Source organism: Drosophila takahashii, chromosome 3L, assembly GCF_030179915.1.
Source record: "Drosophila takahashii strain IR98-3 E-12201 chromosome 3L, DtakHiC1v2, whole genome shotgun sequence".
Taxonomy (NCBI): Eukaryota; Metazoa; Arthropoda; class Insecta; order Diptera; family Drosophilidae; genus Drosophila; species Drosophila takahashii.
Genome location: NC_091680.1, coordinates 6,252,943 through 6,267,847, shown reverse-complemented (window position 1 = coordinate 6,267,847; position 14,905 = coordinate 6,252,943). Strand labels below are relative to the sequence as shown.

The following is a 14,905-nucleotide window of genomic DNA, read 5'->3' as shown; positions in this document are numbered from 1 at the left end:
CTCGCAGGGCCGCTTCGATATTCGCCGTAAAAGCATAACGGCGTTCATTAATCATGCGGGTCACGTCCAGCTGGGGAAAAAAGAACTGAACATATATACACTAACACAAAATGTCTAAAAGCGAGAATATGCTCTAGTAAACGGAGAACTAATTGTGAATAATTAATGACGTCTTGGGATTAAATATATATCAGACCTTGAAAAAAAGACAAAATCTGATTTCGTAGGTATTCTATTCTGTTCTGGGAAATAAAGCTGTTTCCTATTGCCACGCTTAATAAAAGAATAAAAACGTGCAGAATTTTAAAGAAATCTTAGTTCGTAACAAAACTAAAATATATTTTGAAAAATATAAAAATATGATATATTAAATAAATAAATTTAAATCTAAATATGAAAAGAATTTCCAAATTTCTTCTTTTAAAAGCATGTTATAACAGTTTCTTAAAATAATAATAAAATAACATTAAGACTAATCGAAAAATATAATCTTTACATTACTTTAAACTTTATATTTTCTGAGCTATCATTTAAGAACAAAGTTATTAATATTACTATTATTAGCACGGCATTAAAGGAAAGAAAATAGAATCGTGATTTTACATTTAACAACCGCGACCCCCTTTAAAGATTGCAGCAGATTAATCCAGGATACTTTTAAGTCATTAGGTTTTTATAAAACCATTAGTTTGACTTAAATAAGTTTATGGTTTTCATAAGCTCGTAAATCTCGAATTTTCCTAGCTTGAAGGCAAAACCAAAGAGAAAGGTTGAGTAATTTTCAAAATAATGTTTCTATTCCCAAAAGAATAAATTGCCATAAATCGGTCAAGCTTTCTTTCTTTAACTTTAGAGGCGCACTTTTACATTCACAATCTATGATTGGGATCTCGAGACTTTTATACCCCTACTATAAGCAGTCTTAGGACCATTATTTTTTCCAAGTGCAGAGAGTCTCGAGCATGTGGCAGCGAAAGAACAGTAGCATCGACAACTGTTGCCAATTAGCGGCAACATGCAAAGCGCATTTGCATTCGCATTGAACCCGGGAGCTCTCTATTCTGATATTCTGCCTGCTGGCGACGACGACACCGGTGGCAAGAACTGAGCTGAAAAACGTAATCAGTTCAAGTCGCGGCGCGAGATTAGCTTCAGGCACTCAGGTTCAGGTACTCCATCCCACCGCCCTTTCCGCCCCTCAGCTAATTGAGCTCTTCAGTTACAATATGTAGCAATAAATTGAGGATTTTTGCATACCTGAGAAAAGGCTTTTTTAGCCTGGGAAAACCACCTGATCGATCTATCTACCTGGGCTGACTTAAAAGTCGCCCGCACACGCACTGATTGCATCATTTTGCCTCAAACCAGCGACGAGAGCGTTTCGATTTGCATAGAATTCAAGAAAAATTCAGGAAAATGTCTGACTATTCTAACAACTACTACTACGGTGGCAACTCCCAGCGGGCGGAGAAATCCGTGAGCTATGCCCTCTATCTGCATCGAAGGGAGTTGGGTCGCCCCAAGCGCAAGATGATGCGGATAGCGAGCACCAAGCTGCAGCTGACAAACGAGCTCATCCAGCTGCAGCAGCGTCGCCAATGGGAGACGGCCTTTGACCTGGAGTTCGACGCGGAGGCCTCGTCCCAGCAGATGAGTGCCTTGGACCGGGAACGGGAGTATCGCGACCGATTGCGCAGCAATATGCAAAGGCAGCTCGAGAAGCAGCAGAAACGCAAGCGAACGTTTCTACAGGAAATCGGCAAGCTATAGGGTATTATCAACCAGAACGCGGAAGTCATTAATTAATTAATTAGCAGCCCTTTTAAGTATTATTAAGAGTATTATAACTCAACAGAGGCAAACGAGAAAATCTAGACTTCTGAGGCACACGATTTAAATAATTTTTTAAATATTATTTACACTCCAGAAAGCCATAGGGAATAATTCAGGAGCATAGTTTGTGATATAAAAGATAAACGAGGAGAGGCATTTAATTTGTGCTAAAAATATTATTTAGTATTAGACGACTACTTCAAATTGTCAACGATATATGAATTATTTTATAAAGCTAGTATTAAAACTAAAAATAGTTTTTAAAAAACCTTTTATCTCAAATCAATAAAAGTATGAATTTTCCTTCGGAAAATAAAAAAATTTTTAAACTTTATTATAAGAGTTGGGAAAAAATGGTTGGTGATGTTGGTGGTGATGATACTCTCCAATAGTGTTCCTTCAATTCTTGGCCAGGGACTTCAAAGCTAGTTTTAGCTAGCCAAAGTAAAGTATCATAAATCACCGAAAAAACTGTGTCTCTGTGTGACTACCACAACTCAAAAGATCGGGGCTGAGACAAGCAAGAGTGTTTGACTTTTGACACTCTTTCCTAGGCGGTTAAGGTGGAAACGACTGTCAAGTGCATGAAAAAATGCTAAATAAACGAACAAAATCGACTAAAAGATACCTCGCTCTAGGCATTTACTACTAAAAATAACAAACTGCATAAAATTGGATTTCCTTTCAAAACAGCTATATAAATACTGCAATAAATGTGTTTTTTATTATCCAATTTGTTTTTATATAGCCGACAGCTGGAAAGTTAACCCGAAAAAATATATATTTTGCAGATCATTTTATTGAATGGTTAATTGTTAGACAATATCATAAAGTGTAGACCATAAATAAAGGTGAATGCAAAAATAATATTTATTAAAACCAAGCTTGTTATGGGTATTTATAGATTATATGGTATATTTTTAAAGTATTATGGGTTACTAAATTTAAAATATATTTAAATTAGGTTTTTATTGAGAATAAAAATTTTAAAACTTTATTTTAAAATGTACATTGGAAGTTTTCAAAGGAACTTTGAAATGGCAAAGTATAAACCAAACAAATAATATTTAATATCTCTTTTAATTTAATTTAAAACTTGTTTCACTTAGTTGCAAAATATCTACCCCGATTTTCCTCCGAATACCTCGTGGAAAAGAAAAGCGCCAAGAACAGGCAAGGAAATGCAACAGAAGCCGCCCAAAGGTGAGCGCGCGGCAACTTTTTTTCAATTTCCTGCTGCCATTACGCAGAGCGTCGCAGCTGTGCGGCGTCCCTCTTGCACACAGTTTTCCCTGACAACCCACCCCCCTCAGAATTTTCCTGGCCATTGACGTTTTTCGCGCACGAAGGCTATGTCTTCTGTACATTTTTTTTACGTTTTTCTTCTGGTCGCGGTTGTTGTCTTCGCTCTCGCTTCTCGCTTGATTTGTCACACAGTCCCAACGGGAAAATAAACCTGTCCCCGTGTACTATACTCGCACTCGCAGTGTCTCTGGGCCGCGGAAAACCGGTATGTGCGCTTTCTTTTTGCTCCCACTGTGGATTGAGTGTTGGGGAGGGGGTAGGGGAAATGCCGCGGGGGGCGGGAGACGGGGGCGAGATGCATTGCGTTTCATCTTAGCTCTCGTATTTAGTTGCAATTCCTTTACACACACTCGCTCCTTGCACCCACACAGAAAGAAATCTATACTTATAAAAGAGCGCCTAAAAAGGGAAGTAGAAGTAGTAGTAAAAAAATTATATAAATTCCGAAATTATCATAAATAATAGGATATTTTAAAATTTCAAGAGCCTTGATATATTTTTACTGAACCACTGAACTAATAACAAAAAAATCCAGAATAAGCCCCAAAACTTTATCTTGAAACTTAATTTATTTCACAGATATCCTACATGCTTTGAATAAAATCTGTCTGTGTACCAACCCTAGTCCCCATCGCTTGTTTACTATTCTAAGTGCAGTATCTTGGCGAGTTTCGCTTAGTTTTTTACAGGCTTTTTCTTTTTGTTGGCATGTCGGTTATTTATGCGCCTTGTTGTCCCAATTCTTGAAAAATACTACAACAAGCCTCGTGACTGCGTCTGTGCCTCAGTCTCAGTCACAGTCTCTGTGTCCATGCACTTTAAGCTTCACTCTTTTTTTGTCCGGCCAGCTATTTTTAATAAGCAATGCTACAAAAACGTTCCCCTTCTGGCTTTTTGTTTCACTTACCTCACTTTATCCATTGGCCATTAAACGCTGCTGCTGCTGCACACACACTGCAACAAAGAGAGGAAAAAAGAGTTTTTATTATTTAAAGCAAAATCAATATGAGAAATTCCGCTGACAGCGACCAGCTCTCTGCGTACATGCATATAAAATTTTACAACAACCCAAAGGGGCGGCGGCGACTGACATAAATTTAATACCTTTTCAAATTGTTTTTCATAACCCATTTTCCACCTATAAATGCTGCTCTGCACTCTGTTGGCCAGCAGATAAAGTGCATTTGTTTACTTTTCCTTTATTTTACGCTGCAGTAATTGTTGCAACTAAAGAAAAAACAAATACGAACAATGCAAACTAGCTCTTTGCAGAATTCAGAATTTTCTCTATGTACATTTGGGCTCATGATATTGGAGCTGCTGCTGCTGGTATATTGATGTAATGGGCTTTAGTAATAAGCTCTTTTAAATATTGAATTAAATGAGGAATTCTAATGTGCGTTTTCCACTCGTAATGAGGTTTTAAGCTGTTGAGATGTTGGACTAGGTACCTTCTCCAATTTATCATTATCGATTCGTTTTCGTAATAGCTTCGATAATTAGGTTTCATATTAGGTGTATGGTTAAGTCCCTAAGAGGCTTAAATTTCAGAATTTACTCCACATTCTAATGTTGTGTACCTAACTAATTATGAGGCCATAAGCTCGGCTCATTTAAAGCCTTGAGAATTATTCATCAGACTGGCCGAAAGGCAATTAATATTCGAATGTTTTAATATGTTAATATGTAAAAATATGTTGTATTTTTTTGGTTTGGTCAGAAAAACGTTGAGCATATTGTTTCAAATTAATAAGAGTAGCAAAATAATTAATTACCATGCATTTCTCATTCCTTTTGGATAACACAATAATTAAAGCTACAAATAAAAACAAAACCCAAAAAAATTATCATTGTATTTGTTTAAAAAAAATTAACCATGTTGTTTTGGTTTAAATGTACATTTTTCAGAAATTATTTTCTCATCTTTTTGCCACTTTTGCAAGTGAAGTGATTAATTCTGTAATCGTTTTTTGCGGCAGAAAGCCCTTTTACACCTTCCTAAATGTTATCATTTAATGCCCCATCTCTTTGCAAGTTCATATACCCTTGTCTTTTGGTTTATTCAGGCATGGGCCATGGGACAATAGCCAACTTTGGATGCTACCCGTGTTTTAAGTTCTCCCGATGATTTTTGCTACCACTGCTGGTTTATTTGTTTTTCCTGTTTTTTACTTTTGTTTTGCACTTGGGCTTCCACTTCTTCGTCGTTTTGTTGCATTGAATTCTGCGTGTCAGCAGCAGCTGTGTTGGCCACTAAACAACGACCGATGTAACAACAACTGTAATAATAGCAACAATAATAATAGCAAACAAAACAAAAAACACACTCGGGCACACACAAACAACATTGTACAAATAACAACACTTTTTATTGCTACCAAAAGGGAGATGGATGGAGTAGTTGCCAAAGGAGAAGTAGCAGGCCATTGAAGGGGGGTTAAATTCATTGAGGAGGGGGTGGCAAAGTGGGCGGTGTGAGAGCAGTAAACACAAATAAACAATTGCAATTGTGTGGCGATGGCTGTAATTCTGTGAGCTGCTAAATCGTCTGTAAATACTTTTGTACAAGTTAACAGTTATAAATGGGCTTTTTATGAGTTGTGTGGGACAATATTTGTGAGCACACTACACTGGAACACTGGACACGAGTTGAAGGACGGGTGGGTTGAATGTGGTGGGTGGTGGATAAATGACCCGAACAACCTTATCAAAGTGAAAGATGTGTGTTGCGCCCAAAAGATACCAAGGAAAAAACATGGTGTACCAAGTTTGAAGTCGAAACTCTTTTGGATCCCGAGATCCACTAAGTTTTCCCAAGAAAATTTCCATAATATAAGCAATAAGGAAGTATAATCAAAAATTTAGGATTGTTATAAAAAGGAAAACATTTCTTTAATCACAAGCATCATAGAATTTCGCATACCAAAAATGATTCCCCGAACTCTAATAGAACCTGAGATCCAGCAGTGTATTGTGTAAAACCTGTAGTTTACAAATTTATGGCAGATAATTCACGTGGCTAGGCAAATTATCCCCAATAATCACAAAAAAGAAGCTCGCATACCAAAGACGGTACACCAAAGTCTCAAGGATCCCGATTTCCAGGTGCTTTATGAAGCCATACAGTACGTATAGTACGTTGTACGTACTCTCAGCATATTACAAGTAATTGGGGGCTATGATGCCCAATGATAATGGCATTGAGCTGTTTTTGCTACTGCCACTGCTGCTGCTGCTGCACTGCTGCCTTCGCTCCACATTTTTCATGTTGCAGGCATTCGGAATCGCTTAGAAAGTCACTTGAGGGATATGGGGATAACATGATGCGAGTGGTGCGAGTGAAGCCAAACACTTTGCTTATGTCTGTTTGTCAGTCAAGTGAAATCGTATGCCGCCTTCTGCGTCCATGGCTCCATGTCCACGTCCACATCCATGTCCATGTCCAACTTTGAGTCCGAATTGGAATACGAATACGAATGCGAATGCGAATACGAATCCGACTTCGATGTCTGCCCGTTGTCTGGCCAAGTGGCAAGTAGTTATTGTTACGATTTATGGCATACGCACAGCAGATGAACAGCTGAACGGGGGAGAGTTTCCATCTAACCGGGGGATTTCTATTGATTTTTTTGTTGTACCTCTGCTGCTGCTACCGCTACTGCTGCTGTTTTCTATTTGCTGTTTTGCTGTTGATTTGCCACACGTCCATAATAATGCTAAGAAATGGAAATCATAAAAGTCAACAATCATCCACGTTGGCCATGACCAGATTACTGCAGTGGAAAATCGTTGGACGGAAGGGGGGGTATTGCAAACAGTTAGTTGCAGTTGAATTTGCGCGGCATCATTAGGAAAATTTTTGCGCTTTCGTCAAAAGAAATCAGGCAGCACCATAATGATGTTGACGCCGCGTTTTGTGCGAAAGGCAGCAGGTGAAAAGATGTTTGGGGGGTTGCAATGCAGCTGCATATCGGTTATCGATTGCTCGACATTGATCATATTCATCATTTTGCTGCGGGGGCCAATCGAAACTGAAATTCATACAAACATTTGTGTTTGACAATTTTGCATATTTGTTGCTGGTGAAAGTAAAAAGCTAGGCAGGCGTAAAAATGCAGCGACAAAAACCGCGCCCGCCCTTTTTGGCCCATTTACATGCCAACGACAACAGCAGTGAAAAATCAAAGCTGCAACGAGAGTAATGCAAGATTAAATGCAACAAAAAATGGCATATAGCAGCATAAAGCATTTCAAAAAGCGAAGCTCTACATAAGCAAAGCCAAACAAAATATTTATTATTACACAGCAATGTATGCAGAAAAATACCCTAACCCGAATAATTCTCTCAACTGACATATGGTGGGCTATGTGTTGGGAGCATGGGAATTAATTCTTTGCTCTATTATCTAACAATTAAACCATAAATTCTGATTATCATATGACAGGGCAACATGCTAAATTTATGAATGGATGGGGATCGAGGTCAGTAGAAACATTTTTGGGTGATGTTTTGGACATGATGTTAGGAAAAAGAGGTAAACGAAGACTTTAGAAATATGTTTTCGTTTTTAATAATAATATCTTTGTGAAAACTTAATAGTCAACAATTAGTAAAGATTAAAATAAATTCTTTCCATGCTAAATAAAATTCTAAATCTCCTTTCAAAACCATTTTTAACAATTTTCTACAGAGCATCCAACTATTTGGTATTTGCATTTTTTGCCTCCCGCCCACACTTTTTCTACAGCGAATTGTTTGGCTTTTCAATTTGTTTTAAAATACAATAAAAGTGCATTTTGCATTTTGTCTGCCACGCATTGATTGAATGCGTCGCATCGCGTTGACTTTTTGTGCCCCCCTTTTCCCGGCCCCTCGACTCCGATTTCGCTTTGCGTATTGACATGAACAATTTTAATTATATTTTACGTCAATTGTAAAAAGGCCCCGGACGAAAGGGAAGCAAAAGAGAAGCAACAGGAATATTTTTGGTTTAATTAATTGAAAAATGTGTGTGGAAATTGTCGGGATGGAAGTGGAAATCGCTGTGGAAATGGAAATGGGCAACCGGAGAGGCTGATTTCGTGCATCGTTAAATGCTAAATCGAATGTGAAAGGGATAACGATCGGAGACAGTCGCAGATTTTCCCTTTTTCCCACTTGGCTATATACATTTTTTTGTACCAAAGTTCATTAAGCCCATCGCAATCACATTAATTGTTTTGCGCTTTCAACAACACGCCCATTTCTTCACAGAGAAGAGAAGAGAAGGGGGATATCATTTAGCTGGGATTTCGCAAAAGATTGCCATGCAAATGAGCCAAAGCCGAGAGGCTGAGGCAACATTGATTGCCGGGTGCCATTGTCTGTCTGTCTGCCGTTTTGTTGCAATGGAAAATTTATTGAACTTACATCATAACCATAACCGGGGGGCCATTGGAATGTCTTATCCACTGACACTTTGGCCACTCTACCGTGACATTCTTGAAGCTCTAGAACAAGTTAATAAAACCCACTCGGACATGGTCGAAAAAGGGTGGACTGACTGTCCGGAGACGGAGTCTTCATAAATTTGTACTTGAGCGGCCAAGTGTGACGAACGAGATTACTGAAATCTTCTGGAGCAGATCCATTTTTCATAGTTACATATAAAGCAGCAGAGAGCCAAGAGCATTGAGTTGTCTCTCACAGATACAATTCTATCTGGTAGGTAGTCGTATGTATCTGTGTATCTGAGTGAGTGCAACAAATTGCTTTTGCTTCAGCCAGTCGCTGTCATAATAGTTGTTGCTTCTGTTGCCTCTGCTGCCTTTTGTACCTTTTTTTCTATTGTTGCTGCTCTAGTTAGCGTTGCCGCCTGTAATCGGACATCAAAATGCGAAAATGATACTGCCCATGCCTCTGCCCCTCTCATTTCCCCTGATTGTTGGCCAATAATGATCTGGTCGGGATAAAAAGGGCCTGAGTTCTATTCAATTACAAGGCGATGCGAGGGCAACAAAATCACTACCAAGGAAACTAAGCATTTAAAATGGTAAAATGTAGGGGCATATCATTTAGGAGCTAGGTGCAGTCTACCATTCTTTATTTTCTAATATTCAAAAAGTTTATTACCTTCAATTTTGTAGTCCTGATTTTTAAAAGGCTAATAAAATATGTTTTAAATTTGTAATATAATTTGTTAAGGTTAAAGTAAAAGTTAAATTATAAAGTTAAAGTTAGGTAATAGTTGAGTAAAAATTAAGTTAAGTTTAAAGTTAAGTCTTAAGCAATTAAAAAAAAAACTCTATACAAAATTGCGACAATAATAAACACACTTAATTTTCTTTAACCAACAATCGTGATTTCTTTTTTTAATGGCCCACATTAATTAACTCCAAGCGAGAACTTGAAAGGCTTCCCATTCATCAGGCGAACGCTGAGGTGCCAACAGCAAATGTTTGCAAAATTCTTGCACAATCAAATGACATAAATTACAACTCCCAAAAAAAAATTATAACAAAAACCGAAAAAATAAAATAAACGAATACAACACTCATGTGAGAGCGTGTGTGCAGAAGCCGAACTGTGAAACAAAAAGCAATTGTCACATAAACAAAGTCTCACGTAACTGCTATAAATATGCGGGCAAGAAAGAGCGAGGTTAACATTGCGTATGAGTTATATCTGCTCTTCTGCACACAGTCCCCATTCGCCACCCCACCATCCCATCGCAGTATTCCAGCACCTATAACACCATAACGCCATTTTCTTTGTAATGCAATGCGCGAATAACAACAGAGAGAAAAACACAACAACCGCAACAATAAATAAAGTGTAACATATGCAAATGATGATGAGAAGTATTTCGATATAGCAGCTTCTTCTTCTGACAATACAGAGAAAAAAATTTATTATTTATGCACAATTAATATTTTGTTGTTTTCAACAAGTTTTTTAATAATAATAAGGAGCTTTATGCTGATTTACAATAATCTTTTGTTCAGTAATTAAACCCAAAATCAACGAATAATATTCCTCTGCTGTTTATTCATTATAATTTTTAAAAAATAACAAATTGTTTTTCCCATGTTCTTAAATCATATTTTTATTAATTTTTTTAAATAATATTATTTTACGTGTATTTCTACGAATCCTCTTCATCTGCCGTTCCACTGATGATGATGACTCTCGCCATCGATGTCCTTGGGCACCGAAATGAATATGCAACAACATCGAACAGGTTAAGATGCTGGATTGAAAGGCTTGCTTCTTGAATTCTTGAAGCGCTAAAGACCACAAAAGACAACCGGCAACATTGGTTTGAAAAGAGCAGAGGGCGAGATACGAATCGTATATAAACGTAATTGTTACAATTTCAATCTCGTTTGGAGAACGGAAAACGGAAAACTTTATCGAAGTTCGTCGAGACACCCTCACAACCGACCATAAAACAAAAGGCGGACCGCGGCAACATGCACGTCAACAACATGTGGCGACAACAGCAGCAGCAGCAACACCACCAGCAGCAACATCAACAGCAGCAACACCAACAGCAGCAGCAACTTGCGCCTGTTGTCATTTGTGCAATTCCCACACACATGCATATATGAGAGCAAAGTTTTTTCTTTAATAAAATTAAATTTAATGCTGCCAAATGCTCGGCGCCTGGCACTCGTCGTTCGGTTCAATTTTTGTGAATATTTTTCTTGCTTTTTTTTTGTGGGTATTTTTTTTCTTCAGCAAATTGCATGGCAGACACCCAGCACAAGGATGACGACGCCAGCAACCGCAAATGCAAATGAGCTACAAATGCAATGCACATGCATAAAAAATGAAAACGGTTAAATTGCCGAGAGAAAGATGCAGATGGAAATGCAGGCCCACAAAGTATCCATAAGTTACGCTCGAACGACATTTCTGACGGTCCTCACGAAAATATGATTAAATATTGTAAATGCCAAAAGTTATGAAAGGCTCACTGGTGGTCGATTTTTGGAGCCCATACACAGCCAAGACAATATTCCGATTCCAGTTTTGTGGGCCTCGTGATTACGCCCACCGCAGAATAAACGTTGGATGTGAAAAAGTGCAATGGCCACACCTTCGAGACACAATGCAAGTCACAGGGGCATCAGGTTGCCTATTTCGGCCAGACTTCAGTTGCAGCAAACAAAGGAAATGCCAACAGAAAAGGATAATTTAAACAGAGCTTTGTTTGCGATTTAAAATATTAAAAAAGAAAAATAAAACAAAATTTTAAAAACTTTAAAAGGTACTTATTTAAAAATAAATTTTTTTATTTCTCAACTAAACATTTCTGGAAAAACTATTTAATTTAAACAGAGGTTCGTTTGTAAAAAAAACCCTTCTCGTCAAAATATTCATTATTTATATCCATATAAGCACAATCTAAAATCGATTTACCCCGCACATAAACGTGATCGACTTTCTAAAAATAACCCAGCGAATCTCTGGTCATGTCAGCTGTTTTTTCCGTTTTCTATGCACGAGGAAAAAACATTTTTGTCGCAATTTAATTGACCGCAACACCTTGAAAACAAAAGTTGGAGGGGAAAAAAAGAGTGTGTGCATATTTTATAAATTTATAACAAGTTTCGCTATGGAAATGCAAAAAGGGGGTAGTCATGCCAAATATAAGCAAAAACGAAAGACGGCTAAACAAAAAAAAAAGAAAAAAGTAATTGTAGCTAAATGTCAAATGCGACAATTGTTGCCTTAGTTGCTCTTGTAGTTGTTGTGTTGCCTTTGTCGACTGTTGGCGTTGGCGACTGAAATGCCCGCAAAGTGAACGGTACAAGCTGAGCGGTCAAAATGGTGGAGGGGTAAATTGAGGGGCAAGTTGAGGGGAGGGGTAGTGGCCTGGTGGGTTGGTCAATTGGTTCGTGGCAATGGTAACAGAGTGCGGCACTAAATGAGGCTCAACTTGAAATGAGCACACTTAAAAAAATATTTGTTTCAATATTAGCATAGAAAAAAATACGTTGAAAAAATCTAAGAAATCCTTACATCCATTTAAAAAACTTTAAAAAAAAAGATTTTTTTTTATATTTAAAATTAATTTTTTAATTAATACATTTTTTGTTTAAAAAAATCCTAAATTGAAATATTTTAAATTTATAATTTTCTAAGATAAAATGCAATGTTTTTTCGCTTGAAAAAAAGGTAATAAAAATACACAAAATATGCAAAATAGTACCCGTACTTTTTCAGTGCCCAATAATCACAGTATGTCACTTGTATCCGAGCGAAACTAAGGCAGGGTATCGAAGTAATTACTCAGCGGGATGCAATCTTCGAGGCACACTAAGTATGCTAATTATGCGTTAATAAGCGCTCTGGCTAACGGGGCGTATTGGTTATGTGGTATATATACACACACCTATGTACAATGTGTGTGAGATAATTCCTTGGTGGTTAAAGCTCGAACGGTTAGATTCATTCTCTGTCACCTCGAGAGAGACTGGCGACTCTGGTGACGCCAAAGAATTATTGCGAAATTTGCGATTCTTACTGCCAACAGCCTCGGGCCGACTGACTTTAATTATGAACAACAATCAGACGGCGGCGGTAGTTGTTGCCGCTGTTAATGTTTGTTCTCTCGCTTTTTGCTCCTTTTTTTGTGCATGTCAATCAAAAGAGCTCAAAGTCGTGATTTGATGATTTTCCTATGCCGCAGCGAATTTTGTTGCTTTTGTTGCCGTGGGTCAGGCCACAGAAATCCATTTGTCAAGTAGAACAGCAACCTCAAGTTGTCTGTTGTCCGTCGTCCGTGATTCTAAGCCCGCCTGTCCTTCAATAATCGTTGCCAAAAGCAGTGACGGCGGCAAAAACAATGAATTATTGAAGCCAACAACTTGTGATTGGCGGAGAAAGAGAATTCTAATCAAAAGAGAGAGGCATGAAAATTGTTGATTTGCTTGAATTCGAGTATTTGATGAATTATGAAATATTGCTGAAAATCAAGGGGAGTTTTCTTAAAGTGGGTAGAATTAAAGTTGGGTTCTAAAATAAATTATGTCGGAATATTAAAGTTTTAGACATCTTATTAAAAATATAAAAATATGAATATTAAAATAATGAAAAAATAGTATTTTATGAATTTGGAAGTGATTTTAAGTGTTTTCTTAAGTTGATAGAATTAATGTTTTTCCAACTGAATAAAAATATTGTGACGGACCCACCTAGAGGGTGTCCGCCACAATTACCCCTATCATAGTATTTAAGAGAGATACCATGAAGTCAATTTGTTATTAGTTTTTAAGAGAAATTCCATGAATTACGTTAAATAAATAGTAATAAGTTATAACTAGGTTCCCGGGTGGCAACGCCAACCGATATTTAGCCAAGACAAATTCAGGTTCCAGGGTGGCAACGCCAACCGATATTTAGCCAAGACACCCCACATACTAGAAATCCCAACCTAGGATACTAAAGTAGAAAAATACTAGAAATCCCGAAAGCGGGAAAAAGGGAAAAGGGAGAGGGGCACACAGGAAAAGGCTCTCTTCTCTCGGGATCGCGGAACGGGCAAGACGTGTGCTCCGGACTTTTTCCCTTCGCAGGCAGAGGATCGCGGGATAGGCCAGCTCAGACGCCTAACGCGAACGTTCCCGGATTTCTAATCGCGTGTGTTCCGACAGTTCGAGGTAGCGAGGCTCTACTCAGTGTTTCGCGGGTGATCGCAAGAAGGATTGTATAAGAGAAGGACCTGTCGAGGTTAGTACGACTAGGATCACATGTGGTCAAAGCGGTGTAGCGGACTCAAGTGAGGGTAATTTGAATAAACGGTAAAGAATATATGATCGCACATCTCGACCACGTGTTTTTCCTTTCCTAACCTCATTTTAATTGCCGTTTTGAGCCCGAACGCGGACACCCCTCCCGTTCGGCACAGTAGTCTTATTCCTGTTCGGGGTAAAACATTATCGTAGCACCACTGGACCTGAATGTGGACTTCTCCCATTCGGTTCGGTAGTTTTCCTCACCTTTCCCGTAGTTTTGGGATTTGCGCGCGGACCCCCGTCCCGCCATATCCGTTTTCCTAGTCCTCTCGCCTTTTCGGTAGTTTTCCTCACCTTTCCCGTAGTTTTGGGATCTGCGCGCGGACCCCCGTCCCGCCATATCCGTTTTCCTAGTCCTCTCGCCTTTTCGGTAGTTTTGGGATTCGTGCGTGGACTTCCGTCCCGCCCTTTCCGTAGTTTCGGGTTTTGCGCGTGGACTCCCGTCCCGCCTTATCCGTTATCATAGTTTTCCCGCTCTTTCCGTAGTTTGGGATTTGCGCGCGGACCCCCCGTCCCGCCTTTTCCGTAGTTTTGGGATTTGTGCGTGGACTCCCGTCCCGCCTTATCCACAACCCTAGCTTCCCTATCCCCGCCGTAGGGTTGCAAGGCTCGCACGCGGACACCCGTCCCGGCCGGTCGACTGAGCCTAACCTTCTCGTCCTCTTACTACCCAACATACTACCCCAGTATCCTTCCCGGCTCGGCCTCGCCCGAAGGTCCAGCCCGGCGGATTTCCTGCCCTGCCACAAGACCCCGCGAAATATCTCTCCCGGCTCGGCCTCGCCCGAAGGTCCAGCCCGGTGGATTTCTTGTCCCGACTCAAGACGCGGTACTCTACGCCCGCGAAGCATTCCTCCCGGCTCGGCCTCGCCCGAAGGTCCAGCTCGGCGGATTTTTCACCGCCGACGCCCGCAAGATACGCTCCCGGCTCGGCATTGCTCGAAGGTCCCTCAGGGAATAGGGCTCTACGCAACCAACGTCGTCT

General features: G+C 39.3%; 2 protein-coding genes across 5 annotated transcripts in view; one reads left to right on the top strand and one right to left on the bottom strand.

Moving 5' to 3' along the window:
* The window catches only part of RhoGEF64C (Rho guanine nucleotide exchange factor at 64C), a 133,778-nt gene that overhangs the window by 101,203 nt on the left and 17,670 nt on the right, over nucleotides 1-14,905 (bottom strand). For 2 of the 4 annotated variants that reach the window (XM_070215443.1, XM_070215446.1), the window contains exons 1-2: nucleotides 8,549-8,683; nucleotides 4,046-4,092 (exon numbers count right to left, since the gene is read on the bottom strand). The gene's annotated coding sequence lies outside the window, so the exon portion shown is untranslated. Of the gene's footprint in view, nucleotides 1-4,045; nucleotides 4,093-8,548; nucleotides 8,684-14,905 lie in introns of those variants that run through there. The other 2 variants (XM_070215444.1, XM_017158770.2) reach the window with 1 other exon arrangement.
* LOC108068923 (uncharacterized) lies at nucleotides 797-2,080 on the top strand. Its single transcript, XM_070215421.1, has one exon. The coding sequence runs from the start codon at nucleotides 1,417-1,419 to the stop codon at nucleotides 1,768-1,770; it is 354 nt and encodes a 117-aa protein (XP_070071522.1). The 5' UTR covers nucleotides 797-1,416; the 3' UTR covers nucleotides 1,771-2,080.

Bases quoted from the DNA above. Each gene is read 5' to 3' on its own strand.
- LOC108068923 (XM_070215421.1), top strand. From the start codon at position 1,417: ATGTCTGACTATTCTAACAACTACTACTACGGTGGCAACTCCCAGCGG.